Genomic DNA, 27,749 nt, shown 5'->3' with positions numbered 1-27,749 from the left:
TTTCTAACTAATGTAACACTACATAACTATGTGAGGAAAGGGAAGTTGTTCTAGTCTATTCCAAAAGTCGAAATGTATAGGCTAACATTTTCATTCAACCGCAACAGTGTTTTTTCTTTTTTTTTCTTATCAAAGTCTTCAGAAAAACTTTGAATGCTTGAGTAGACACTAGCACATTACAACATGCAACCTCCCTCGTTGACACAGGTCTTGCACTGAGTAGAGTTCGTAGATCTACCAGGGCTCGCTCTCGTTGATCTGGAGCTGTCCTTGGTGATGTACATCTCAATCCAATTAGCTTTCACCTCCGGGCTGTGTTGCAGCCAGCGGGTGGAAAAAAGCTCCCCCCTATTACTCGATCCTGTGCGTCTTGCTATACAGATAGCCCCATGGTGCGCTCATCCGTTTATTTTTACATGTTCGATATCCGAGGACAACCTCTTTTATCATATCCCCATGGAGTGTGTCGTTATCAGTTTTACTACTGGTAGTAGTATTTTCTCACTACAAGGACGATATTTCTCTGTTTATTTCTAAATGTGACAAAGATAAAATGTGGAAGATATCCTCTACTCCAGTTACAGACGGCTTGCGGTTCTAGTCGGATGGGAGGGTAGCCTAATCACGGATAACCTGCCTCTTCAATTCTCTTCGAGGGAGAGGAGTTTGGTTTGAAAGATAAGAGTGATACAAAAAGGTAGGCCACCGATTGTTATTAGGCTATATTAGACTCCGTTTTTTTCTGAAATGTTCACTTTTCATATCTTTTCTGAAATGTTGTTTAAAAATAATAATATCTTATCTTTTTAGCCTATCTACTGCTCTATTATTTAGGTTGTGTAAAATGCAAAGACGTTCATAATAGACTAAATGTGAAATAAATTATGTTTGATTACAGTGAAATACAGGATCAGTAAGGATCTGATTACCAGATAAGATGTTCGAAAAGTTCAGGTTACTGAATTGATATGGTATATTGGGTAGGATACCAAATCATATATTGGTTCCATTTGATCTTGAATGAGGTTTTCTGTGTATTACATAAGTAACCTTGGGGTGATAAAGTACAACTATGTTACCTCTTAGAATTTATCCTAGGCTATAATAAAGTGCCTTATTATCAAGACCTATCAAGACAGAGTCCAAGTGACACCCTCCAAATCTAGTGTAAATTGGTTAAAACGAGTGCCCTAGAGTTTCCTGTATAAATAGCTTGGAGGCTATTATGAAGTCATGAACAGTAGCCTACACTCTGTGGAAACGGTTCTACATGGAACCCAAAATTGTTATACTTGGAACCAAAAGGTTTCTACCTTGAACCAACAAGGGTTCTTCAAAGGGTTCTCCTATGTGGACTGACGAAGAACCCTTTTAAAATCTAGATAGCACATTTTTCTAAGAGTGTAGCTAAGTGTAATAGGCTACTTGCGGTGAGATGTATGGTTAACTTAAGCCAACACAATTAAATCTGAGGTCTATTGCCTTCAATGCATAGAGCACTCTTTATTTGATTTGATAAAGAATAACTTTTCAGGGTGGTTCTGCAATACCATGAGCTCACATAACATTTATTTAATGGATTGGCTATATTGTTCTTCAACCCTGGTCTTGGGGAACCACAGGGTGTGCAGGATTTTGTTCCAGCCATGAAATAATACTAGCCTGGAAATCTAGACTGAGTCACACTAAGGATAATAATTCAGTCTGGATTTTCATGCTATACTAACAGACCTGATTTAACTAGTCAAGGGCGTGTTGATTAGCTGATTAGTTGAGGCCTACTGGGCACAACGAGCATGCACACCCTGTGGGTCCCCATGACCAGGCTTGATGAGCACTAGTTAGTAAATTATGTCACTGCTTACATGTAGTCATTATAAACTGATGGGGATATTTTAAAATCAGGGATTCAAAAATGATGATGCATTCAGATGCACTTTTGTCCTCAACTAATGGTGAAATTAGTGTCCCTGTTTTTTCATTTTTTTTCTTTCAGTTGAAGCCATGGGGAAACCGGTTTGAAGTTCATCTCACATTCAAAGTTGTTGGGCCCAATCCTAATTGAGGGGTCAGTGGATTTGACCTGACCTAGCATAACACCTGAACTGTGACCATCATGGCAGAGAGAGCTAGCTTTGGGATCCCCAAAAGCAACTCACGTCCTGTAGGCTCACTCCCACCAGAGCCGATCGACATCATCCGTACTAAGGCTCGATCCAGAAGAGTCCGCATCAATGTTGGGGGGCTGGTCCACGAGGTCCTATGGAGGACCCTGGACCGTCTCCCCAGGACCAGGCTGGGTAAACTCAGAGACTGCAATACCCATGAAACCTTAATGGAGATCTGTGACGATTACAGCTTGACTGATAATGAATACTTCTTCGATAGGCACCCAGGGGCATTCTCCTCCATTCTGAACTTTTACAGAACAGGGAAGCTGCACATGATGGAGGAGATGTGCGCCCTGTCCTTCGGCCAGGAGCTCGACTACTGGGGTATAGATGAGATCTACCTGGAATCCTGTTGCCAGGCCAGGTACCACCAGAAGAAGGAGCAGATGAACGAGGAGTTGAGGAGGGAGGCCGAGTCGCTCAGAGAAAAGGACGGGGAGGAGCCGGAAGAAGGCTGCTGTCCAGACAAGAGACAGAAGCTGTGGGACCTCCTCGAGAAGCCTAGCTCTTCTCTTGCTGCTAAGGTAAGACCAAAGCGTTGACCTGGGTTGAGTTTAGGCCTACTGACTATGGGTCAGTCCAAATCCATCCCATCCCATGGTATCATAGCTGCTTGCAGGAATCTCTCTAATTTCATAATGTAGTCTCATCATTTATGATCTTGGTTGCAGTAAAGTAGGGGAATACTGTAGGGGCTAGACCTCCTTAACCCGTTTTCAACTTCAGCTCAGCTGCTGGCAAACTCGGTATGAAGTGAATCTCAATATATCACATATATGGAATTTGATCAATTTGTTTATTTATAACAGATCTTGTGTCCCAATTTGAATTTGTCTTTAGATATCTCTTTACTTCCAACTCAATCAAAACAGTAGAGGAGAATATTGTGCCACCAGCAGCTTAATCCTCTTTTAACCTATGAAGTAATCAGATAAGAAAGAACCCGGAAGATTATGGTTAATGTGTGCTTAGTGCATACTGCTCTGTGTGTTGTACAGTTGAGATGATACATTAAACAAATACAGTATATGAATAATATCACACATGCTGTATATTGATGCACAGTATTTTTCACTCTTAACCAATACATGTACACTAAATAAAAATATAAACGCATCATGCAACAATTCCAAAGATTTTACTGAGTTACAGTTCATATAAGGAACTCAGACAATTGAAATAAATTCATTAGGCTCTAATCTATGGATTTCATATGACTGGGAATACAGATATACATCTGTAAAAAAAAAAAAGAAAAAAGTAGGGGCATGGATAAAAAAAAAAGTCCGTTTCTGGTGTGGCCACCATTTGCTTCATGCAGCATGACACCTCTCCTTCGCATAGAGTTGATCAGGCTGTTGATTGTGGCCTGTGGAATGTTGTCACACTCCACTTCAATGGCTGTGAGAAGTTTCTGGATATTGGCGGGAACTGGTTGACGCTGTCGTACACGTCGACCCAGACCATCCCAAACATGCTCCATGGGTGACATGTCTGGTGAGTATGCTGGGAACTAGGCCAGTTTCAGCTTCCAGGAACCTTGTACAGATCCTTCTGACGTGGGGCAGTGAATTATCATATGAGAATGGATCTCAGGATCTCGTCATGGTATCGCTGTGCATTCAAATGGACATTGATAAAATGCAATTGTGATTGTTGTCTGAAGCTTATGCCTGCCCATGCCATGACCCCACCGCCACCATGGGGGCACTCTATTCACAACGTTGTCATAAGCAAACCGCTTGGCCACACAATGCCATACACGTGGTCTCCAGTTGTGAGTCCGGTTGGATGTACTGCCAAGTTCTCTAAAACAATGTTGGAGGAGGCTTATGGTAGAGAAATTCATATTAAATTCTCTGGCAACAGCTCCGGTTGTTATTTCTGCAGTCAGCATGCCAATTGCCCGCTCCCTCTGTGGCATTGTGTTGTGTGTCAAAACTGCACATGATAGAGTGGCCTTTTATTGTCCCAGCACAAGGTGTAGCTGTGTAATGATCATGATGTTTAATCAGCTTCTTGATATGCCACAGCTATCAGGTGGATGGATTATCTTGGCAAAGAAGAAATGCTAATTAACAGGGTTGTAAAGAAATGTGTGCACAAAATTTGAGAGAAATGAGCTTTTTGTGCATATGGAAAAATTCTGAGATGTTTTATTTCATCTCATGAAACATGGGACCAACACTTTACATGTTGTGTTTATATTTTTCTTTAGTGTAGTTAATTTTAGTATATGATCATATGAACTCCTGCACCAAATGCCTGTAGTGTAAGGTTAGGTATTATGGTTTGGTATTCATGTTCAAGTTAGTTCTTGGATCTATGTCTCCAGGACTAAGGTCTTATATGAATCTGTCTAATGTGATAAAGTGTTAAATAATATTTTACAGACAGCAGCTGTATTTATTGTCTTGCATACACACTCCCAATGGTACACCATGTGTACTGTGCTTCCCAGAATTCAGTCCAAGAAAAGCAGTCAATTGACCCATTAGTAACGGTTTAATGTGCATGCTTTTATCTTCTTTTTTTTACTAGAGTGGGGAAGTGTAATGCATTGTATTCCCACAATTGCACATTTGTCCTCTCTATGGGCAAAATCTAAAACATCTAATGGTTCAGTCCACTAACAACCTCAAATGGTATAAACAGGAGGTTTTCTGAAGAACCATGCTGGAGTTTTAGGGAGACTAGATTTAGTTATGCTAATAAACACAAGTGATATAAGTAAGCGCAGTGTACACATTTTAATTTTATTTTAATAACATTTAGTCACCTAATTCAAGAGGAGGTGCTTAGTGTCTGTTAGGAGTTTTAGCAGTAGGTCTGATAGGAAAATGTTTTAGGAGGAGGTGCTGGAGGTGACAGATGGTCAGGGGAACCCACTGTTGGCTCACACACGGGTCAGTCCCCATTATCCTGCTTCAGTAAACTGGCAGGACACTCAACAGACTGCAGTGTGTTTTATGAACATTGGTTACACGTGTTATGTAGGGGTTGTCTAGGTTCTGCTCAGAGGGTTGGCGTCAGTTCCTGATCGCATTCATCAGAGTGACATCACAGGTCGCTCCTTGACTAGGCAAGGTAGTAATTGTACCAGTCGTCACATCATGTGACTTTAATATAGGCCTGCATGGAGAAACATGGATGAATGGAGACAAATGCTGAGTTGATTTTGTCAATCAGATGGGCAACTGCCGACTGGGCAATCCTTTTAATTGAATTTTGTCCTTGTGCAATATTTGAGTCACTATGGACATCATGTAATTCAAGCTGACGGGCTCCAAAACCTGAAACATGTTCCACTTCACATACATGTACTGTATTTATTAACTGTAACATTGAAACCTGACTACCCAGAGATGGGTGCAGTGCCATCAGACCAAAGGTCTTTGTGAAATGAGCTTGGTCATTTGTAACGATTAAGTGAACAGTGAAGTAAGATAGGGCATCCCTTACCCCCCAATGACAGACACTAAGCTCCTGTTGGCTTGTGGAAGGAAGCATGGGGGTAGCACTAACTAGCACATGGAGCTTAGGGAGTGCTTAAAGCACAGGGGTAATGCCAGGGTGTGTTGCCTCCTTTGGCCTGAGAAAGGACACTGGCAAAAGCATAAGGCACAGGGAAGGACACTGGCTGTGTGTGTCGCTAACTCGAGATACCGGAGGAGTGGCCATGGGGTATACCCAGCCTGTCACAACAGAGCAGTATGTTATGGTTGGCTCCCAGTCCGTTATATTTTGTGAGTCAGCACAATGACACAGCATCCACTCAGGGCTCTTGTCATTACATCACACACAACTGCTGACAGGAACGGAAAGGGGCCTTGCTTGACCAAATCAAATTACTACTCCAGAAGAAGTGTCATTCACAATTTTGTGAGGCTACTGTTCAATACTGTCAAATATTATTTCCAGTTTATTACCTATAGTACAGTATTTGATTTGGTATGCGTATAGAATCAAAAGGTTTCATTTATTAAATATTGGAAACAACTTTCCAATGGGTCTCAAGATAATTCTGTGTGATTTTCCAATGATACAAACAAACATTGGAAACTTTAGCAAATGTGAATAACTCCTTGACACAGAGCGTGCGTGACTTCCATGTGAGTGTCAGCTGCTTACAGCCTACTGTGTCCTGCCCTGTCTTACCAGTCCTACCTGTCCTACCACTGTTCACCACCTCCTCAATTCTACACATCAGTCAGTTTTAACATACTTTTATATGCCATGACAGCAATCAGGTTCTCATACAGGTAGGCCTACTACATAATGGGGTGTGTCCCTAGTTTTGCTGAGGCCTGGTTGTGCGGCTCAGTACTGTAGGGAGTGATGGAAGTGAGACTTAATCTTCTTTGGGGGTTTGACCCAGGCTGCTTCTGCAAATAGACTGTTGTGAAGGCTGCACACCGTCTGGCTCACAGCGAGCTGGGTTTGCAATATGCCGGCCGGCCCGGGCGGGGGTCACGTGTGCGGTAGAGCTGTTAAGCAATTACTGCAGTTGGGTTGGCTGCTGCTATAAGATTAACAAATGACGTAAAAGCAGTCTCCTCTCTTCATGATTAGTTCCTGTTCAGTACTTGTTGAATAGATACAGGTTGAGTGCCCACTGGTTAATTTGAGTTAATGACTGTGAGATAGTGCAGACGGCAGGAGCATGTCTCCTTATCACGCTCAATTTAATCTTGAAGAATGATTAAAAAGCTTGAGTGAGATTAATTTGTCCCTTTGGCAGGTTAGACAGAATGCTTGGATAGCATAATCGTTTTTCCCAAATGTGTTGTCTTTTAAATTGGATTCTTTCACCCATTTATGTCAATTGACCTTCAGTTGGAGCTGAATATGTCATAGGGCATTATTCTCAAATAGAGGTACAGGTTTTTCACCTGTAACTCATGTGGCTCAGTTGTTGCAATCTGGACATGCACTATAGCAGTACAGGGTTATTTTAGCCTTGACTAAATCAAATCAAATCAAATTTATTTATATAGCCCTTCGTACATCAGCTGATATCTCAAAGTGCTGTACAGAAACCCAGCCTAAAACCCCAAACAGCAAGCAATGCAGGTGTAGAAGCACGGTGGCTAGGAAAAACTCCCTAGAAAGGCCAATACCTAGGAAGAAACCTAGAGAGGAACCAGGCTATGTGGGGTGGCCAGTCCTCTTCTGGCTGTGCCGGGTGGAGATTATAACAGAACATGGCCAAGATGTTCAAATGTTCATAAATGACCAGCATGGTCGAATAATAATAAGGCAGAACAGTTGAAACTGGAGCAGCAGCACAGTCAGGTGGAAGTTGAAACTGGAGCAGCAGCATGGCCAGGTGGACTGGGGACAGCAAGGAGTCATCATGTCAGGTAGTCCTGGGGCATGGTCCTAGGGCTCAGGTCAGTTGAAACTGGAACAGCAGCATGGCCAGGTGGACTGGGGACAGCAAGGAGTCATCATGTCAGGTAGTCCTGGGGCATGGTCCTAGGGCTCAGGTCCTCCGAGAGAGAGAAAGAAAGAGAGAAGGAGAGAATTAGAGAACGCACACTTAGATTCACACAGGACACCGAATAGGACAGGAGAAGTACTCCAGATATAACAAACTGACCCCAGCCCCCCGACACATAAACTACTGCAGCATAAATACTGGAGGCTGAGACAGGAGGGGTCAGGAGACACTGTGGCCCCATCCGAGGACACCCCCGGACAGGGCCAAACAGGAAGGATATAACCCCACCCACTTTGCCAAAGCACAGCTCCCACACCACTAGAGGGATATCTTCAACCACCAACTTACCATCCTGAGACAAGGCTGAGTATAGCCCACAAAGATCTCCGCCACGGCACAACCCAAGGGGGGGGGCGCCAACCCAGACAGGATGACCACAACAGTGAATCAACCCACTCAGGTGGGTTGGAATTGGAATGTTGTACATGGTGAAACTGTTCTCCAAAGATTTTGCGTGCACATGATTGTTTTGAACAGAAATCTATCTCCCACTGAGTGCTGTCTACCTCTCAATCTAAAATGAGAGGCATCTTTCAATCCACCTCAATTAACACACTGGATAGAAAAGGTCAACAAAATGTACATGGGTACCTGGTCAACTCAGAGCAATACTTTATTATCCATTTTCAAATGGAAATGGATTGATTTCCTGTCACATTACCCAACTTAAGTGCTCTTGATATTTTGGGCATTTACTGTATATATATGAGTATATTCACATCAAGGATGTTATCCTGTTATTGATATATTGGATGAGGGATTTTGAGTCTTGGCAAGGAAACTGCACCTCTCAGCATAATCCATTTTGCCTTCAGATCGTGTACCCAAGCATGGCAGTGTGAGGCACAGGAAAATGCCACAGGCATCTGTGTGGTAATTTGCTGCCATTTATATAACTATTTCTCATCCCTCTTCCCCTCTCCTCAATCTGCAACTACCTTGATATTAAAAGCCACAATTAGATGATTTTCTATCTCCAGGGAAGCAATAATCCCATCACTTCTCATACTATGTGTCACTTCATATACAGTATACATTGTGGTGTTAAGTAATTTAAATGCCCTTCACATTCCACTACAGTAGCCAGTTGTTAAAATTCTAAGCATGAGCCATCCCCTTTCTTTTTAGAAACTGCTGGTTAAATCTTTCAAATGACGACTCACCTTTTTATCCCAGATTTATACCAACTTTGAGAGAAATTCATTCCATTATGGCAGAGGTCCATCTGGACCTTTTCAGATGTGAATCATCAGTTACACTCTTCGGTGAGGTTGTTCAATATTACTCAGTTGCCAAACAAAGGCGACTTGATTTGTTGTACAGTAGTTTGATCTACTGTAATGTGATTTTCCTACTTTTTGGAGGGGTGCAGATTGAATGAGTCAGAGATGATCCTCTTTAATGAACACTGGAAAGTCAAGATAATGCGATCCATAAATGCGCTTTAAATGTACAAATGTAGGATCTAAATTTGAAAATGCAAACTTCCCACTGGGCACAAATTGGTTGAGTCAACGTTATTTATCAACGTATTGTGACATGAAATCTACACGGAAAAGACATTGGATTTGAAAAAAAGTTAACTGTTGTTTTAAGGGTGAAATTTAAACTACAGGATTATGTCAACATGTCACAAATAAAATACAATTGAAGTCGGAAGTTTACATACACCTTAGCCAACTACATTTAAACTCAGTTTTTCACAATTCCTGACATTTAATCAGAGTAAAAATTCTCAGTTTTTGGTCAGTTAGGATCTCCACTTTATTTTAAGAATGGGAAATGTCAGAATAATAGTAGAGAGAGTGATTTATTTCAGCTTTAATTTCTTTCATCACATTCCCAGTGGGTCAGAAGTTTACATACACTCAATTAGTATTTGGTAGCATTGCCTTTAAATTGTTTAACTTGTTTCAAACGTTTCAGGTTGCCTTCCACAAGCTTCCCACAATCAGTTACACCTGACGGAGTTGGTGTAACTGAGTCGGGTTTGTAGGCCTCCTTCCTCGCACACACTTTTTCAGTTCTGCCCACACATTTTCTATAGGATTGAGGTCAGAGCTTTGTGATGGCCACTCCAATACCTTGACTTTGTTGTCCTTAAGCTATTTTGCCACAACTTTGGAAGTATGCTTGGGGTCATTGTCAATTTGGAAGACCCATTTGTGACCAAGCTTTAACTGATGTCTTGAGATGTCTTGAGATGTTGCTTCAATATACCCACATAATTTTCCAGCCTCATGATGCCATCTATTTTGTGAAGTGCACCAATCTGCAGCAAAGCAACATGATGCTGCTACCCCCGTGCTTCACAGTTGGGATGGTGTTCTTCAGCTTGCAAGCCTCCCCCTGTTACCTCCAAACACAACGATGGTCATTATGGCCAAGCAGTTCTATTTTTGTTTCATCAGACCAGAGGACATTTCTCCAAAAAGTACGATCTTTGTCCCCATGTGCAGTTGAAAACCATAGTCTGGCTTTTTTGTGGCGGTTTTGGAGCAGTGGCTTCTTTCTTGCTGAGCGGCCTTTCAGGTTATGTCGATATAGGACTCGTTTTACTGTGGATATATATACGTTTTTTTACCTGTTTCCTCCAGCATCTTCACAAGGTCCTTTGCTGTTGTTTTGGGATTGATTTGCACTTTTCGCACCAAAGTATGTTCATCTCTAGGAGACAGAACGCACCTTCATATTGAGCGGTATGACGGCTGCGTGGTCCCATGGTGTTTATACTTGCGTACTATTGTTTGTACAGATGAACGGGGTACCTTCAGGCGTTTGGAAATTGCTCCCAAGGATGAACCAGACCTGTGGAGGTCTACAATTTTCTTTCTGAGGCCTTGGCTGATTTCTTTTGATTTTCCCATGATGTCAAGCAAAGAGGCACAGAATTTGAAGGTAGGACGTGAAATACATCCACAGGTACACCTCCAATTGACTCAAATGATGTAAATTAGCCTATCAGAAGCTTCTAAAGCCATGACATCATTTTCTGGAATTTTCCAAGCTGTTTAAAGGCACAGTCTACTTAGTGTATGTAAACTTCTGACCCACTGGAATTGTGATACAGTGAATTATAAGTGAAATAATCTGTCTGTAAACACTTGTTGGAAATATTACAGGTGTCATGCACAAAGTAGATGTCCTAACCAACTTGCCAAAACTATAGTTTGTTAACAATAAATTTGTGGAGTGGTTGAAAAATGAGTTTTAATGACTCCAACCTAAGTGTCTATAAACTTTGACTTCAACTGTACACTGGAGTTGCTTACCAAGACGACATTGAATGTTCCTGAGTGGCCTAGTTACAGTTTGGGCTTGTTGTAAATGGGTTGAAAATCTATGGCAAGACTTGAAATTGGCTCGGGGCACCACCAGTACAGAGCTTGCTCAGGAATGGCAGCAGGCAGGTGTGAGTGCATCTGCACGCACAGTGAGACGAAGACTTTTGGAGGATGACCTGGTGTCAAGAAGGGCAGCAAAGAAGCCACTTCTCTCCAGGAAAAACATCAGGGACAGACTGATATTCTGCAAAAGGTACAGGGATTGGACTGCTGAGGACTGGGGTAAAGTCATTTTCTCTGATGGATCCCCTGCGCTACCATCAGTCCTGTGTCATGCCAACAGTAAAGCATCCTGAGACCGTTCATGTGTGGGGTTGCTTCTCAGCCAATTTTGCCTAAGAACACAGCCATGAATAAAGAATGGTACCAACACATCCTCCGAGAGCAACTTCTCCCAACCATCCAGGAACGGTTTGGTGACAAACAATGCCTTTTCCAGCATAATGGAGCACCTTGCCATCAGGCAAAAGTGATAACTAAGTTGCTCGGGGAACAAAGCATCGATATTTTGGGTCCATGGCCAGGAAACTCCCCAGGCCTTAATCCCATTGAGAACTTGTGGTCAATCCTCAAGAGGCAGGTGGACAAACAAAAACCCACAAATTCTGACAAACTCCAAGCATTGATTATGCAAGAATGGACTGCCATCAGTTGGGATGTGGCGCAGAAGTAAAATTGACAGCATGCCAGGGCAGATTGCAGAAGTCTTGAAAAAGAAAGGTCAACACTGCAAATATTGACTCTTTGCATCAACTTCATGTAATTGTCAATAAAATCCTTTGACACTTATGAAATGCTTGTAATTATACTTCAGTATTCCATATTAACATCTGACAAAAAATATCTAAAGACACTGAAGCAGCAAACCTTGTGGAAATTCATATTTGTGTCATTCTCAAAACTTTTGGCCATGACTGTATGGTTGTAAGCATAGTGATAACACACTGAGAATTCAACAAATTTCTGTCTGTCTTTTTGAGTGGATAAATAAAGGTTGAAAGCTCATTGATCAACGTCTCAACCATATCTTACCCAAATTTCCATGTTGAAATGACTTGTTGTGCCCTGCGGGTTGTATTCAAGGTTTAAAAAGGCTTCTAGTTTGTAATATCCACTTAACATTTTTAACCTTGATTTGTCCTAACAAAAATGTTTCAACCTCTACAAAAATTTTCATTAATTATAATACATACAATTATAATCCATACAATTATAATCCATTGCTGCAGGATTATTTTCCTGCTGTGAGAATTTGATCAAACTAACATCCTATATCTGTACTTAAAAAAAAGAAATGGTGTTCATTTAAAAAATCATACACTCTTTCTTAGGGAAATAAAGGTGCTATCTAGAACCTTAAAGGGTTCTTCGGCTGTCCTCATAGGAGAACCCTTTAAATAACCATTTTTGGCTCCAGGTAGAACCTTTTGTTTGCCGGTAGAACCCTTTTGGTTCCAGGTAGAACCCTTTTCGGCTCCAACCCAAAAGGGTTCTACCTGGAATCAAAAAGGGTTCTCCTATGGGGAGAGCTGAACAACCCATTTTTCTAAGAGTGTACAATTGATTGCATGGCTTGAGGGTGGTGAGTGTAATATGATTTATTTGATGGCAGTCGGCAGGCTGTAGGCCTACAACACATGAGACGAACAGGGTAATCTGTTCCAGACATGCCACCAGGGGTCTTTTCACAGTCCCCAAATCCAGAACAAATTCAAGAAAGCTCACTATATTATATAGGGCCATTATTGCATGGAACTCCCTTCCATCCCATATTGCTCAAATGAACAGCAAACCTGGTTTAAGAAAACAGATAAAGCAACACCTCACGGCACAACGCCTCTCTCCTATTTGACCTAGATATTGTGTGTATGTCTTGATATGTAGCCTATGTGTGCCATTTTTAAATGTATGTAGTCCTGTTCTTGTCTATTAGTGTTATATATGATGTCATGTTTTGTCTGGACCCCAGGAAGAGTAGCTGCTGATTTCGCAACAGCTAATGGGGATCCTAATAAAATACCAAATTATTATAGTTGTATGTCGTATGCAAATTAGCTCTGCATTAGCAGATGACACAAACATCACATTAAAAAAAACATGTGTAAGTATGCTGTGGCAGTCTGTTCTTCTCCATGCGATAGTGTGTGGTGTGCATGTAGCCATTGCAGGATCCAATGTTTGTCCCTAAAACAGAATACCTTGGACATTTGATTTAGTTTATTTGGTTAAATATCAGTTCAGTTTACACACTGTGTTTAATTACTGGTTGCCCAATCATCACGTCGTCTGAATCTGTCACATGGTCATGTCACCTTAATTACCAAGCTTGCGGTTGGCCTGTACGTCGTGATGACCAATCAGGCGCATCTATTTGACTAATTACTATAATCATGGCCTTCTCCCTTTTCCCCTCACACAAAGAGAAACCATCCCACCATCAGCAACTCACTGAGCACAATCCAGTGGGCTCTGGTCTACATGGATCACAGTCAGAAACAGTAGCCTGAGCCAACATGGTCTAAATAAAGCCTCTTTTGGGAGGTAATAGCATGGTGTGTGTCACCATAGTAATGAACAGTGAAATCTATGCAAATTGTCTTGATACTGCAATGTTATATTGATTTTAAAAAACGTGTGTTTATATGCAGCTTCACTGTCTATTGATAATTGAAAATTGTGTCATTATGTTTCTAAGGAAGTGTCATATTTTAGGTTTAATTACAATCCAGTGGTAGATCCCTAATCAATAGTGAAAATATACACATACATACACGCAAACACATAAGGCTTGATATTGGTTTAGTAATGGTCTTTAGAAGGCTATATAACCATCTTTTAGTTGGTATTGCTGTACAATGGCCTGTAAAATGAAATGGCACTCCTCCACTGTGTCCCTTACTCAGCAGAAGCTCCTTGAAAAATGTGGTGGGTTGGTTCCAGCTACATCTCCCATATAAAAACCCAGCCAATCCAATATATCCCATGTCACTTTTCCATAAATACCTCCTGATATTGATCAAGACGTTCTTGGGTTTCCTTGCCGAGTTAGTTTCCCCTCCGAGGACGGCCTGCAGCAGTGATAATGTTTGCCAGAAATAATCTAACCTTCAAGCCTTACATCCTTTGCGTTGAGGTGGTATTTCCTTTTTTTTCCTCGGGAATTTTACAGTGTGTTGTTTGTCTTGTTGCTTTTTTGTCTCGTTGTCTATCAGATCTATAAGCTGTGGGCTCTTTGCTGTATGGCCTGTATGCCTCAGAGGAAGTAGGTTCTCTATGTCAGCCATTTTGCTATTGGCTCAGAATAAATATTTTATATAGGATTCATTTTATTGGCTGTGTACTGGCATACATTTTACAGGCATACTTTCATCTCAATGAATTTGTTTAGTTGATTACATTTAGCCTTTGGCAGTCAGATCACGATAATGCTACTGGACTTGAGGTGAGGTCGGTTTGAGGCGAGTGTGGAACCGTAACACTGTTTGACTGTGGTGTTTCTCTTTTATGTCATCACCATAACATTTGTGATGTTAAGCCTCAGTTCTCTGCCTTCCACACGTGTTCATTTCCTCTCAGATGTTGCTGCAAATCCAAACTCCTGTCACAGATTATAGCTGGACAAATCCCTGTGTTTTGCCTGATTGAACCTCTACAAACAATCTTCCCTGGATTTTTTTCTGTCCGTTTCCTGGGAGCCTTTGTTTGAAGTTTAGCAGCAAACCAAGAGCTAAACGTAACTGAGTGGGAGGACGGACCTGGCCAGGGCTTAATGAGGGAAATCCAGATCTTTCAATTAATCTGCTTACCTCTCAGTAGCCAGATGTTCCCAAGGACTGCACCATGCCGGTCCAGGTCACACATGCATGGAGCCTGGTTGGGACAGAGAGACACACAGTAGAGGCAGCTCAGCCTGTGTACTAGCCCCATTGTCCCGCAGTCCCACCTCTCACCTAATGTATTGGACACCTCCACCACTCATAAACATAGAGCATCATGCTCAGATTGAGTCATGATCAATCATCATACTCTTGGTTTTGTTTTGAGGGATTTCTGTGTATGAATAAAAGGATTTAGTGTTGCAGCATATTTGAATGAAAATGTGGATTAGCAGAGTATAATACTCAAAGGTCTTAGACTGGGTCCCCGAAATGGATTCCTTTGTTGGATCTTAAAATATCCAAAGGGTCGTTTCTAAATACAGAACATGGCTACATCTATTTGACCTCAAATGCAAATTACTTTATTGTCCCCTGAGGGAACCAAAAAAAAAAGTAATCTGTAGTGTTATATGAAAATATATGTTATCTATATGGAACATTGTAAATTGTTATTGCTGTGAAAAAGGTATTTCATGTACAAGACTATGGACGGATATGGTAATACTGTACAATAACTGTTGTAGATACCCATAGCCATATCTGATTTGAGAAAGTAATGAAGTACTGTAACATATTCTGGACATGTACTTAGTGTATGTTGTCTATAATTCACCTTATTAGTTCCTTTTTAGAAATTCAATAAAAACACAGCCAATGTGTCTCAATGGTAATTGTTCAACTCCACTGAGAGCTCCAGGGCCAAAGAGGAGACTGTCATTTGCAGTGCTTAATGAGAGATTTGGCAGCAACAGACAGTGCTCTTTTAGTGGGTAAAGATTGTCTGTCAGGACTGTTGGAGGATAAAACCATCCAGGATGTAATGCAGGAGAAGAACAATACAGGTGTTTTATGACTGTTTCACAGCGTATCAACGAACACCCTTACACTTGAGTCACAAAGGTGTTTTGTGGCAGAGTATTTGCTGATCCTTTGGCGTTCGCTCCCTGTTTGCACACGCATGCCCTGCCCTGGAATCTTCTCAAGACTTGGGCTAGCGATTTCTCTGTATCCAGATCACTGTTCACGTAATTACGTTTCTGCAGATCTACAGATCAGGTCAGGAGGAAGCTAATCCTGCTCCTTCCACCCCCACAACCTCACCAATGATGTCTGTCGACCTAGACTATATCTAAATGCACCACACGCACGCAAGGCCCATGAGTGAATTACTCTGTATTAAGTGCTTTGGTAGTATATCACATAGCAATCATTCAATCAAATGTATTTATAAAGCCCTTTTTTTTTTAAAGCCCTTTTTTTTCTATCATGGTCCAAACACCCCAAGACAGTCGTGAAGAGGGCACGACAAAACATTTTCCCCCTCAGGAGACTGAAAAGATTTGGCATGGATCCCCAGATCCTTAAAAAGTTCTACAGCTGCACCATTGAGAGCATCTTGACCAGTTGCATCACCGCCTGGTATGGCAACTGCTCGGCATCTGACCGTAAGGCGTTACAGAGGGTAGTGCGTACGGCCCAGTACATCACTGGTGCCAAGCATCCTGCAATCCAGGCGATGTCAGAGGAAAGCCCATAAAATTGTCAGACCCCCCCCCCCCCCCCCCCTTAATTTGTTTTGTACTCTGCTGCTACTCTCTGTTTATTATCTATGCATAGTCACTTCATCCCTACCTACATATACAAATGACCTCTAACCTGTACCCCCGCACACTGACTCGGTACCGGTACCCCCTGTATATAGCCTCCACACTGACTCGGTACCGGTACCCCCTGTATATAGCCTCCACACTGACTCGGTACCGGTACCCCCTGTATATAGCCTCCACACTGACTCGGTACCGGTACCCCCTGTATAAAGCCTCGTTATAGATATGTTATTGTTTTACTTTTTATTATTTTTTACTTTTGTTTATTTGGTAAATATTTTCTTAACTATTCTTAAACTGCACTGTTGGTTAAGGGCTTGTAAGTAAGGTCTACACTTGTTGTATTTGGCGCATGTGACAAATAACGTTTGATTTGATTTGAAGCACAGTGGCTAGGAAAAACTCCCTAGAAAGGCAGGAACCCAGTAAGAAACCTAGAGAGGAACCAGGCTCTGAGGGGTGTTACAGTACATGGCCAAGATGTTCAAACCTTCATAGATGACCAGCAGGATCAAATAATAATAATCACAGTGGTTATAGAGGTTGCAACAGGTCTGCACCTCAGGAGTAAATGTCAGTTAGCAATTTTTTTATTATTATTATTTCTTTCATTTGTGAGAGTATAGTTTATAGAGTGTTTGCTGAAGAAGGCAGAGTGTTCTCAATGACATAAATGCCATGTTTTTTCATAGAGAAGACAAAGACACATGGTAGTGGCCCACTAGTGTGGTTTTCACCGAAAAGTCATGTAAGCGTATAATGATGAATGTTGAACTCAGTGTCCTGCCTGTGAAATTGTCAAACTGTTCAGCATAGTCTTTTCCTTTGTGTTGTTTCTTCTTGTACAAAGCAACAAGTCACTCAAGGTTATTAGTAATTTCTATGTGAAGCAGCATGGATTTAGATTAGGCCATGGTGCAAAGGCCCTACCATTTGGCAGCTATTATGCCACATTAGTTAGTGTTGACAAAATGGACTTTCATATAACTCGATCCCAATTGCCCTTTGACTCACCTGTGTGGGTGATAGTTCAGGTCACAGTTGACCAATGAGACCTCCAGCAGCTCTGCCATCACAGCCAATAGGCATAATGCTGCATGACCATTGACTTGACCTCAGCAGCCATGACTGTGGCCAGACTGGGTGTTCATCCTGACATGCCCGAGACAATCCCTGCATCACGCGATGGCTACAGCCAAGGCTTTTCAGAGGCTTTGTCTTATCCATCCCTCTGCATCACACAATGACAGACTCCCTCTCTAGGTCTCTGTAGTGTCATGTAAGCCACCTTTCTTTGAAGCGGTTTCAGTTAAAAGTGTTTCAAATGTTCTTACATCTGGTATCTTTCAAATTATTTGGGTTCTTTGGTATTTACTTAGAACTGTAGTAAAATAGTTGTTACATAGATATTTACCCCCCCCCCCCCCCCCCCCATTAGGATTCATCAAACCAAGCACAAGTATGATGGATACAACCTGAAGGTAGCTACTGACTGTGTATTATTATTATTATTATTTATTAAACTTTTATAGCACTTTTCATTACTCACAAAATCTCAAAGTGCTTGTTCAGCAAAATAAACAATAGCAAGTATTTAGACAGAAATATAGGCTACAACAGTAGCTAGATCAGATCGATCAAATCTGTTTGAGTGCTTCTCGAAGCCTCCAGCGGATGGCCAGCTGCGGTCATGAGAGGATCTAGACGCTCATAGCTAGATGGTCAGCGGAGATGGTGGTCAGGTCAGCATGTCCAAGGGCAGGCAGACAGGCAGGCAGCTCAATGTTATCAGTGCATCTCCGCCGTCTGCAGCTTCTCTGTATTGGGATCCGGTGAAGTTTGAGCTCCCCACAGACTACAGCCCACTCCTTACTTCAGAAGCATGGCCGTAACTATGAGGACACCGAGGTCCGGACTTCTGTCATTTTTAGAATAAGAAAAGCATACATATTTTGTACACAATAAAGAAAATTACCTATGGGTCAATATCTAAGCTTTGATCAAAACTCAGAATGCTAATCACGCCTCTTTGCGAAATAGTGGAATCGTGAACAGTGGAATGTTCGTTATATTCGCCTGCGTCCCCTGGATTTGTCTCCCGGATTTGCCTTTTTAGCAGCACATTCACCACTCTCTCAAACGGCTCACTCCGCCCTCTCGCTGCACAGCCCGAGGGCCTGATACGTGAAACAAACTACCGCAGCTCGGAGACGGCTCACTGGAGAAGTAGGCAACACTAGAGGTGCTGCTGACAGTGTGTTTGTGAGATGCCGGACAAAAGGCCATCTTTAAATTATCCCGCATCTCCTGCCGTGTCTACAGACATCACCCAAACAAACAAAAACCGACTCTCGGAGAATGAGTGCACAACTGGTAGTCGCTTATAGATATAGTACCTTCAGAAAGTATTCACACCCCTTTACTTTTTCCACATTTAGTTGTGTTACAGCCTGAATTTAAAATGCCTTAAATTTACATTTGTTTTGTTACTGGTCTACACACGACAGATGTTTTTCAAAAAAATAATCTAATTAATTAAAAATTAAAAGCTCTTTGTTACAGCAAGCCTTAATAAGTTCAGGAGTAAAAATTTGCTTAACAAGTCGCATAATAAGTTAAATTGACTCACTCTGTGAGCAATAATAGTGTTTAACATGATTGTTTTATGACTACCCCACACATACAATTTATCCGTAAGATCCCTCAGTCGAGCATTGAATTTCAAACACAAACCACAAAGACCAGGGAGGTTTTCCAATGCCTCGCAAAGAAAAGCACCTATTGAATATCCATTTGCGCATGGTGAAGTTATTAATTACACTTTGGATAGTGTATCAAAACACAGACAGTGATGTGGTGCTCAGTGGTGAGGCTGAGGCAGGCTACAATGCATGCAGGGGGAAGCATAGGAGACAGAAAAGGAGGAAGCAAGCAGAGAGAGAGGTTAGTACAATGGTTCCCAAACTTGGGGACAGGGCCCCGTGTGGGGTCCCCTGTTAGGAACTCAAAAAATAAGATATGTTTCAATATGAACGTTTCCACATGGCCTATCTTCCCTATAGGCCTACATTACAATATAATCAAAATGCAAACAATACAGTATAATAATAATGTAATGCGTGTTTGTTTATATCGATGGTTGTTTGTCTTATCCATTACTTACCATTTTTTACCATTACATCACTGATATTCATACAGAATCTTAAGTAATATTGTAATAATTATTGTGAAAGCGGTAATCGGGTGGCAGGGTAGCCTAGTGGTTAAAGCGTTGGACTAGTAACCGAATAAGTAGTTAGTAGTTAAATAAAGCTTAATAAATGAAAATAATCTATGTGCTCCATTGATGTCTGTGTGTCCAGAGCTTCATTAGTAATGCCTAGAAATACAAATGTGAACACTATGCAATTTGAAAAAAGATATCTAGGTAAAGAGCAATTCATCATTACAACTGACTGAGCAGTCGCTGATGCTACGTGTCAGTGTGAATCATTTATCATACTTCCCCCCTTTCAGGAGTTTAACATTACAATTGTATAAATAATAGGCTTTTGTAGATTGACTGAGATGATAGAACCCACAGCAGCCAAGGTGATAATGGCTGGGGTAATTTTTCCTTGTTTTTGCTGTTCTCCAAATAGCATGTGTTTTAATTTTATAGAATGCAGTAAATTAGCTTCAATGTTAAAAACACCACCCCTTTCTGGACCTCACTAAAACTCAAACCCTGGTTAAAGCCCTGTTCAGAAGTATCCTCCTGTGCAATGACAAACTGTCCCACTGCCAACTCTGCATGCATTAAATATGATTATATATGTACAGAATGTATATTAGCCCTCTGCCTTTGCTAGGCGCCTAGGCGCCATGACACCTATATAACTATCAAAATACCAGGAAGTAGGCCTACCCATTGCTACTAACCACATAATTGCTCAGAAAAATCAGCATTACCAATACTTGTATGGATCACGGTACTTTGTTACTGGAACCAACAGATATGTTTCCCCACCAGTTGTGGCTCATTTTAAGCACAATTTTTGATTTTATATTTACAAGCCAAACTACCCTACAGTATATCATGATTATAGAGTGTCCATTTGCCTGATGGATCAGTGCTCAGGTGTGATAGAGTAGATTCTTAGCTAGTCCTTGGCTCGGTCTTGGCAGGAGGCTTTCTCAGAAGTAGCTGGCAACGGATGCAGGCGGTTGTCAGTGACTCACGTGGCATCGACAGGCTGTCACAGCTATGGCCACTCTCCACCGTATGTCACCTTAGGTGCTCTTCTGGACATTTTTCATTCTTTAACATATCTGTGATTTATTCACTTAATATATAGATGCGGGTATAATAAGTCTGTATAAACCCTCCCCTTCTCCAGAGGGCCATAAGTATGGGAGCTTCAGCATGTGCTTGTCTCTGTGAGGAGGACATTTCAGGATAATTGTAATAGGATTTGGTGGCTATCTATAGTAAGGATAGAGAGAGGTTAGAAGTGGTTACTCATTCTTTCCTCAACAGGAAGAATCAACCAATAATCTGATACTTCTTATTCAGTCAACATTGTCATTCCGAACACACCCACTAAAAATGCAAGCCGCAGACAGGATATTGTGCATAGAAAGCTGATTGTGCATTATCATTGATTTAATGCAACGCATTGTGATCCATACAATGTGTATGTATGGCTATAGGCTATGTGCAGGAACTTAAAAGTTAGCATGTATTAGCCTACAACTATTATATTTATGTTTGAAATGATGAGAGAATCCATGACAGGTTATAAACTCTATATTTGCATTTGCTTCATGGGATGAGGGGAAACCCCTCCAGAAAGGGATTGTTCTGTGTAGCCATCTCTCACAAGGCCAAGAGTCTCATCAATAGCTCTCTAAGCCAGTCATTTGAGCTCCCCCACTTGTCCCTGGCAAGACTGCATTTCACTTTCATTGCACTCATATTTTAAAGGACTAATGACACTGAAACACTACAGGTGCTTGCCAATACAGCCACTATGCCAATATTGAGACTTAAGCTCATACTCTCACATCTTTGTTGCACGCATACAGTATTGCTCATTTCACAATATGCAAATTGGGCTTGTTTGCATAAAGCACTTGGAGATGTGGAGAGCGGTCACAGTTATGTCAATTAGTCGTGTTACGTCCTGCAGCACTGCAGCAAGGTTGTCATGTGAACATCAACTGTGCTAAATACTACAGTATGGTCCGACCTGTTTGGATATACCTTGTGTCGGCAAATGTGTCCTTGCATTTTATTTGCAAAGTAATGATCACATCTTGAAAAGTTACCTCTAACTCCTAACTCTATTACCTGCAATGAGGGAACTGTCATTTTATTGAATTAGTTATCTCATTCAAACACCTGTGAATCCTTTAAGACGAGTTCAAATGAAACCGGCAACATTTTCTTTGTCTTTCACTGTCTGTGTGATTGAATCTCCCACAGATACTGTATTCTCATGTCATAGTTTTTGGGCTCTGTCTGCTAATCACAACTGATTGTGTTTCTACAAAGGAGTTGGAGATGCAGATCTATTATGGTGTCTGACTCTTTTGTAACCTGGGGTTAATTCTCCTCTATAGCCGTGATTAAGAGAGTATTGCAGGGAGGTCAGGCCCATGCGATGACAGCGTCACAGCCTTGGGGACCCAGGAAGGGAAGGAAGGCGGCTGGACCGACCAGGGATAGCTAAGAGAGATATAATAAGAATTTGATTATTTCCACAGGGAACTAAACCTGTGCCCTTGTCTTGATGAAGAAGTGAACATACACACGCAATCACACACACACACCTCACAGATTTGACCTACAACAACCTTTGGTATTTACACATGTTAGTGCTAATTTAACCTGAGCATAATGGCCGTTGACAAAGACTTCTTAGAACCCTGACATAGAGGAAATAGCAAACAGAAATCTATATGCTGTTAATTAACTGATGTGATAAGTGGTGATTTGTTTGTTTCCTGTATCAGATATCTCTGATTTGAGTGTTTCTTCAGTTAAGGAAGGAGTGGCCAATGTGCTGCAGAGTTGAGAGGATATCTGCTTTAAACATTGATTATCAATCCATAATAGAGCCTCTGCTGCCGCCCACATTTAGATGGATGTAAGGAAATATTGCCCTCTGCTCTGTCATCTGTGCCTTACACAACCATTTCTGGTATTGCTCACATCATCTTATCCATTGGCTTATACAGTACAGTATATAGACATGTAATGTTGTAGAACCATGTTGTGGATGTTGTGTCGTAAATAAGACAAATTTGGTGTAAGTGGTGTTGAGTGGATACTGTAACTAAGTATTCTAAGTAACTAAGTATTGTAAGTAACTAAGTAACTTACCAGCAATATCAAAATTACTTTATGATTGGATGCGCTAAGAAATCTCTCTTGTGAGGTCAGGGCACCTTACAAGTCTGATGCCTCTGTCAGACCACCCCACCAGGACACTTAGTCCAGAGTTAAGTGGTTGCATGGGGAGAACAACCCTTGGCCTAGGCAATATAGCTAATGAAGACAAAAATGACAGTTGAGGTGCAGTACAGTTGATTTACTTAAACAACATCACTAGACCTTAAGCACAGTACGCAGTGGACTTACTGCTTGATGATTTTTAGCTGCAAATACAGCACCTGCTCTTAATGATCCTCCTGGCAACGTTAAATGTGAGCAAATATCAATCTCACTTACTATCTGTTCACTTGAAGGCATAATTCATGTTTTCCATCCATCTTAGTAAGGAAGGCTTAGTCCTGAGAAACCAGGTGAACTAGAATAAGTAACCAGTATGCACACACACACACATACACTGATGTTTGTGTGTAATAAGAGTTGTCTCAGCTATCTGATCACGACTCATGCTCTATTTTTTTTGTTTCTTTGTCTTTCAGTTCCTGGCCTTTGTCTCCGTCTTCTTCATCGTTCTATCAACAATCTCATTATCACTCAATACCTTGCCAGAGCTACAAGTCGTTGATGAGTTTGGACAGGTCAATGACAATCCCAGCCTAGCGCATGTTGAAGCTGTGTGCATCGCCTGGTTCACGATGGAGTACCTCCTCCGCTTCCTCTCTTCTCCTGACAAGTGGCAGTTCAGCAAAGGCCCATTGAACGTCATTGATTTACTCGCTATCCTGCCCTACTATGTAACTCTCTTCCTGACCGAATCCAACAAGAGTGTTCTGCAGTTCCAGAATGTCAGACGAGTGGTCCAGATATTCCGTATCATGAGAATCCTAAGAATTTTAAAACTGGCCAGACATTCCACTGGACTGCAGTCCCTTGGGTTCACCCTTCGGCGCAGTTACAATGAACTGGGTCTGTTGATATTGTTCTTGGCTATGGGCATCATGATCTTCTCCAGCCTGGTATTCTTTGCTGAAAAAGATGAAGATGCCACCAAATTCACTAGTATTCCTGCTTCATTCTGGTGGGCTACCATTACCATGACAACTGTAGGTTATGGGGACATTTATCCACAAACTCTTCTTGGTAAAATAGTCGGTGGGCTCTGCTGTATTGCAGGTGTGTTGGTCATTGCATTGCCCATCCCCATCATTGTGAACAACTTCTCAGAGTTCTACAGGGAGCAGAAGAGACAGGAGAAAGCCATCAAGAGGAGAGAGGCCTTGGAGCGGGCCAAAAGGAATGGCAGTATTGTGTCTATGAATCTGAAGGATGCGTTCGCTCGCAGCATGGAGCTGACGGATGTTATGGTGGAGAAAGGTGACGAGAAACGGCCAATGGATAACCATCTCTCACCTAGTAGGTGGAGCAGTAGGCAAGGCATCTCTGAGGTTAGTCCAAAGTCCCAGGCGAGGTATAAAGAGGTTGCTCAACTGGGATCTCCAGATAGGGTCAATCCTCTAAGAACCAGCCCACAGCACCTGAATGCCAAGATATTGGAGGAGATGTACAACAAGATGACGACCACTGCCAACGTTGGCTCGGGAGCTCCACATGAACAAGGACAGAAGCTTAAGGAGGAAATGGAAATGAGGGTGGTGTCTTCTGGACTAAAGCCCCCCCTAATTAGGGAACAAGCCAGTGGTGACATCAGGAGCCCATCCAGCGTGGACAGCTTCGCCAGCTGCACTACAGAGTTCAGTGTGGCAGAAAGCAGTGCCCTCCTCCCTAACATAGCAGGACGGAAGGCACCTCCTCCCCTCGACCTTAGCCAGATCAGCTCTATGGAACCAAAAACCAAAGAGAACGTTCCGCCGGCTACCATCATCAAGGAGGGCCTTTATGAGTTTGTCTCAAGCAATCCAGAGAGGGCGTCACAGGGGGAGGATAATCAAAGCTTTGACATGAGCGTCGAAAACATCCGCAGTTCTCTCAGAGGCAACCCACAGAAGACGAAAGCTCTAAAAGTGAATTTCATTGAATCTCAGGCAGAGATGCCATCAACGCCTCCCTGTGCTACTCTGTCTCCACAAGGATACCAGCCCTCCCCACCCCCAGGCCAGGTCCCGGTGACCAGCCCACGGGCTCCAGGAGAGTCAGGCCAAGGCGAGGATGCAGCCAAGGGCTTGGAGGGCGAAGGTCAGCCTTCCAGCTTAAGCCACAGGGGAAATCACATGGACAGGGCCGCTGTCTTCAGCCCTTTGTCACCTAAATCAACCAACTGCACAACTCAGGAAGTGGTTGTTGCTGGCAACGGTGAAGGAGAGGCAGGCAACAGCCAAAAGGAAAACCACATAGTTCTGGATGGAAGTCTATCTCCATCTTGTGAAACAAGCATGTGACTAGTATAGGTGGAAGGTCAAGGAAAGATTGAACAGACTCTCTGTTGTCTATGAAGAACAAAAAGATGAAGCACACTAATGTATTAAAAAATAAGTTGTCTGCATGGCTTGACAATAATTTTTTCTGATAACATCACTGTTTCTGAAGACCTATGAGAACTGCTGCTTGCTGCAGACATTGAACTTTTAACAGTGACTTTTACTATAAGGCTCCAATGTGAGCAAAAAAAACAACCTAGTATGAATGAGGACATTTATGAACAAATTGTACTTTATGGTCCTGGACTTTTTACGCAGCTAGCTGTACATTGTTTCTTTTTTTAGCTTGCTGAATATTTCTGAAGTGTGGTGGGACAAGGACATCGACTGAAGAGGGGAATGTGGAAAGACTGGGATTTTTATATAAGGCCTCATCATTGGTCGAGCAGTATCAATGTCATGTCATATTCTGTACTTGATATGGCTTGCATTAATTAGCAAAGTTTCAATTCCATCTCATGTTATTGTATCTGTTTAGATTTTGCACCGTTCTCAATCAAGTCAACCGAGAGACATACTGTATATGGAACAAGCAAGGGCCTCCTAGTTCAGGGAAATGAGAAATGAATCTAAGCAAAAAGAAAACGAAAGTGAAGCATATTATATAGCAATTCGTAAACATCTGCCTATATGGAAATAGACCAATAAGAAAAAACAGTTTTAATAATAGCCTATACATGACTATCTATGATTGCTTTTAAATACTTTATATTCTACTATGTTATATTCTGTTCATGTGAATGAGCTTATGTCCCTCATTTCTATGTTTAGCATTGCTGTGGTGCAACCCTGCATTGATGGAATGGGAAATGGACAAGCCATATAAGGACTGGTATTTACACTATGACAAAATTGATTAGATAATGGCATTATACTTTAAAACAAATATTATCATACAGCAGCACTTCATTCACTTAGATACGGATCATATCAACTGAATGGTTATTCAGGTTCTTCACTAAAATGGACATGTATTATTGCTAACTTCCAGATCCATCATGATCCAAGGAAATCTGTGTTGTTACACTCCTCACTGTATTTATGTTGTTGTAATGCTGCCTTTTACTTAGAGAAGTGCAGAAAAAATGTATTGGATATGTACATGTGCGTATGCTAGTTGGAACAAATAATGTGTATGTTTGATGTGTCAAGTTTAATTTATATTGTATGGGGATGATTGTGGTCACAGTAGGTCTAATACTGCATGGTTTCCCAAAATCAGTCCAAGGGCCACCCCTGGGTGCACATTTTAGTTTTCGCCCTAGCATTACACAGCTGATTCAAGTAATCAAAGCTCAATGACAAGTTGATTATTTGAATAAGCTGTGTAGTGCTAGGGCAAAAACCAGGGGGGGGCCTAGGACTGATGTTGGGAAACCCTGCAATACAGTACAGCACTCAGGGAGAAAGTGTAACACTGCCCTCTAAAGACAGAGGATTTTAAGGCATTTTAATTCATCCAAGAATTCATGCATATCTCTAATTGGAATTCCTGTTGATATTGAAGAAAATAACCTCTTTATTCAATTCATTGAGCATTTTCAAGTTTTGCATGGCACATCTCAACCCTTGCATCTTACTTATAAATCTGAACTGAATCAGGAGGGCCATCTGCAGACAATCTGAATACAACAGTATATTCACTATATCAATTACTGTGCTTATATTCTATTTAAAGTAGATCATGTTACCATATTATGTTTTGTTTGTTTGCTTGTATGATTGATTCCATTTTTCTAAGATAAAATGGATCAGGACTGTAATATTTCCTGGTAAATTTATGAATTGTGTGCCTTTTCATAAATAGACATTTATGAGAAGGCGAAAACCTATATAATTTGGCTGGTTCATAGAGATCTATAAAGAATGTATTTCTAGTAGGGAGATATATGAGGTGATGATATGCAAATAGCTATTGTTCTGAGTTAACAAGTTTTGTATAACTTGAAAGCTTTGTCATATCATGGCTTACATCCTCCTTTCAAAGTAACATTTGTTGTCAGTAATGTACAGTACAGTAGGCTTATGTTAGTTCATGATTGAGATGTCAGGGCAACTGGAAAAGTTACTGCACTGACACTCCTTGATATAACACCAGCTCATTCACCAAGACATCTGTAAAACCTCAATGTCCATTTGTAATTTTGTTGTAATTATCTTACATTCTTTTGTACAGTTAGCTCTATCCTACTCATATCCTCAAATCAATCAAGTCAACCACAGCGTAATGTAGGTAACTCTAGGGTCAATTCCTCATCTGCCTGCTTTGTGTGATGTTCCCTCCATATACCCAATTTTCTTTAGTTATTTTAAAGGTATGTGACCATAGTCATCTTAATTGTAAGTCAACATAACTTGATAGTGAATGAGTAGTAACTTATTGTTTCCAATAAGTTGATTACCATATGCAAGACAAATAAAATGTGCTCATGTGA

At 41.5% G+C, this 27,749-nt stretch overlaps 1 protein-coding gene across 1 annotated transcript; it reads left to right on the top strand.

Annotated features, from left to right (window-relative positions):
• Window positions 1-353: 353 nt before the first annotated feature.
• Window positions 354-27,749, top strand: LOC109871540 (potassium voltage-gated channel subfamily B member 2-like). The gene is made up of 3 exons (XM_020462428.2): window positions 354-697; window positions 1,997-2,695; window positions 23,419-27,749. The coding sequence occupies exons 2-3, from the start codon at window positions 2,117-2,119 to the stop codon at window positions 25,273-25,275; spliced, it is 2,436 nt and encodes an 811-aa protein (XP_020318017.1). The 5' UTR covers window positions 354-697; window positions 1,997-2,116; the 3' UTR covers window positions 25,276-27,749.

Source organism: Oncorhynchus kisutch, linkage group LG27 (genome assembly GCF_002021735.2).
Source record: "Oncorhynchus kisutch isolate 150728-3 linkage group LG27, Okis_V2, whole genome shotgun sequence".
Classification (NCBI taxonomy): domain Eukaryota; kingdom Metazoa; phylum Chordata; class Actinopteri; order Salmoniformes; family Salmonidae; genus Oncorhynchus; species Oncorhynchus kisutch.
This window is presented reverse-complemented; position numbering and strand designations above follow the sequence as displayed.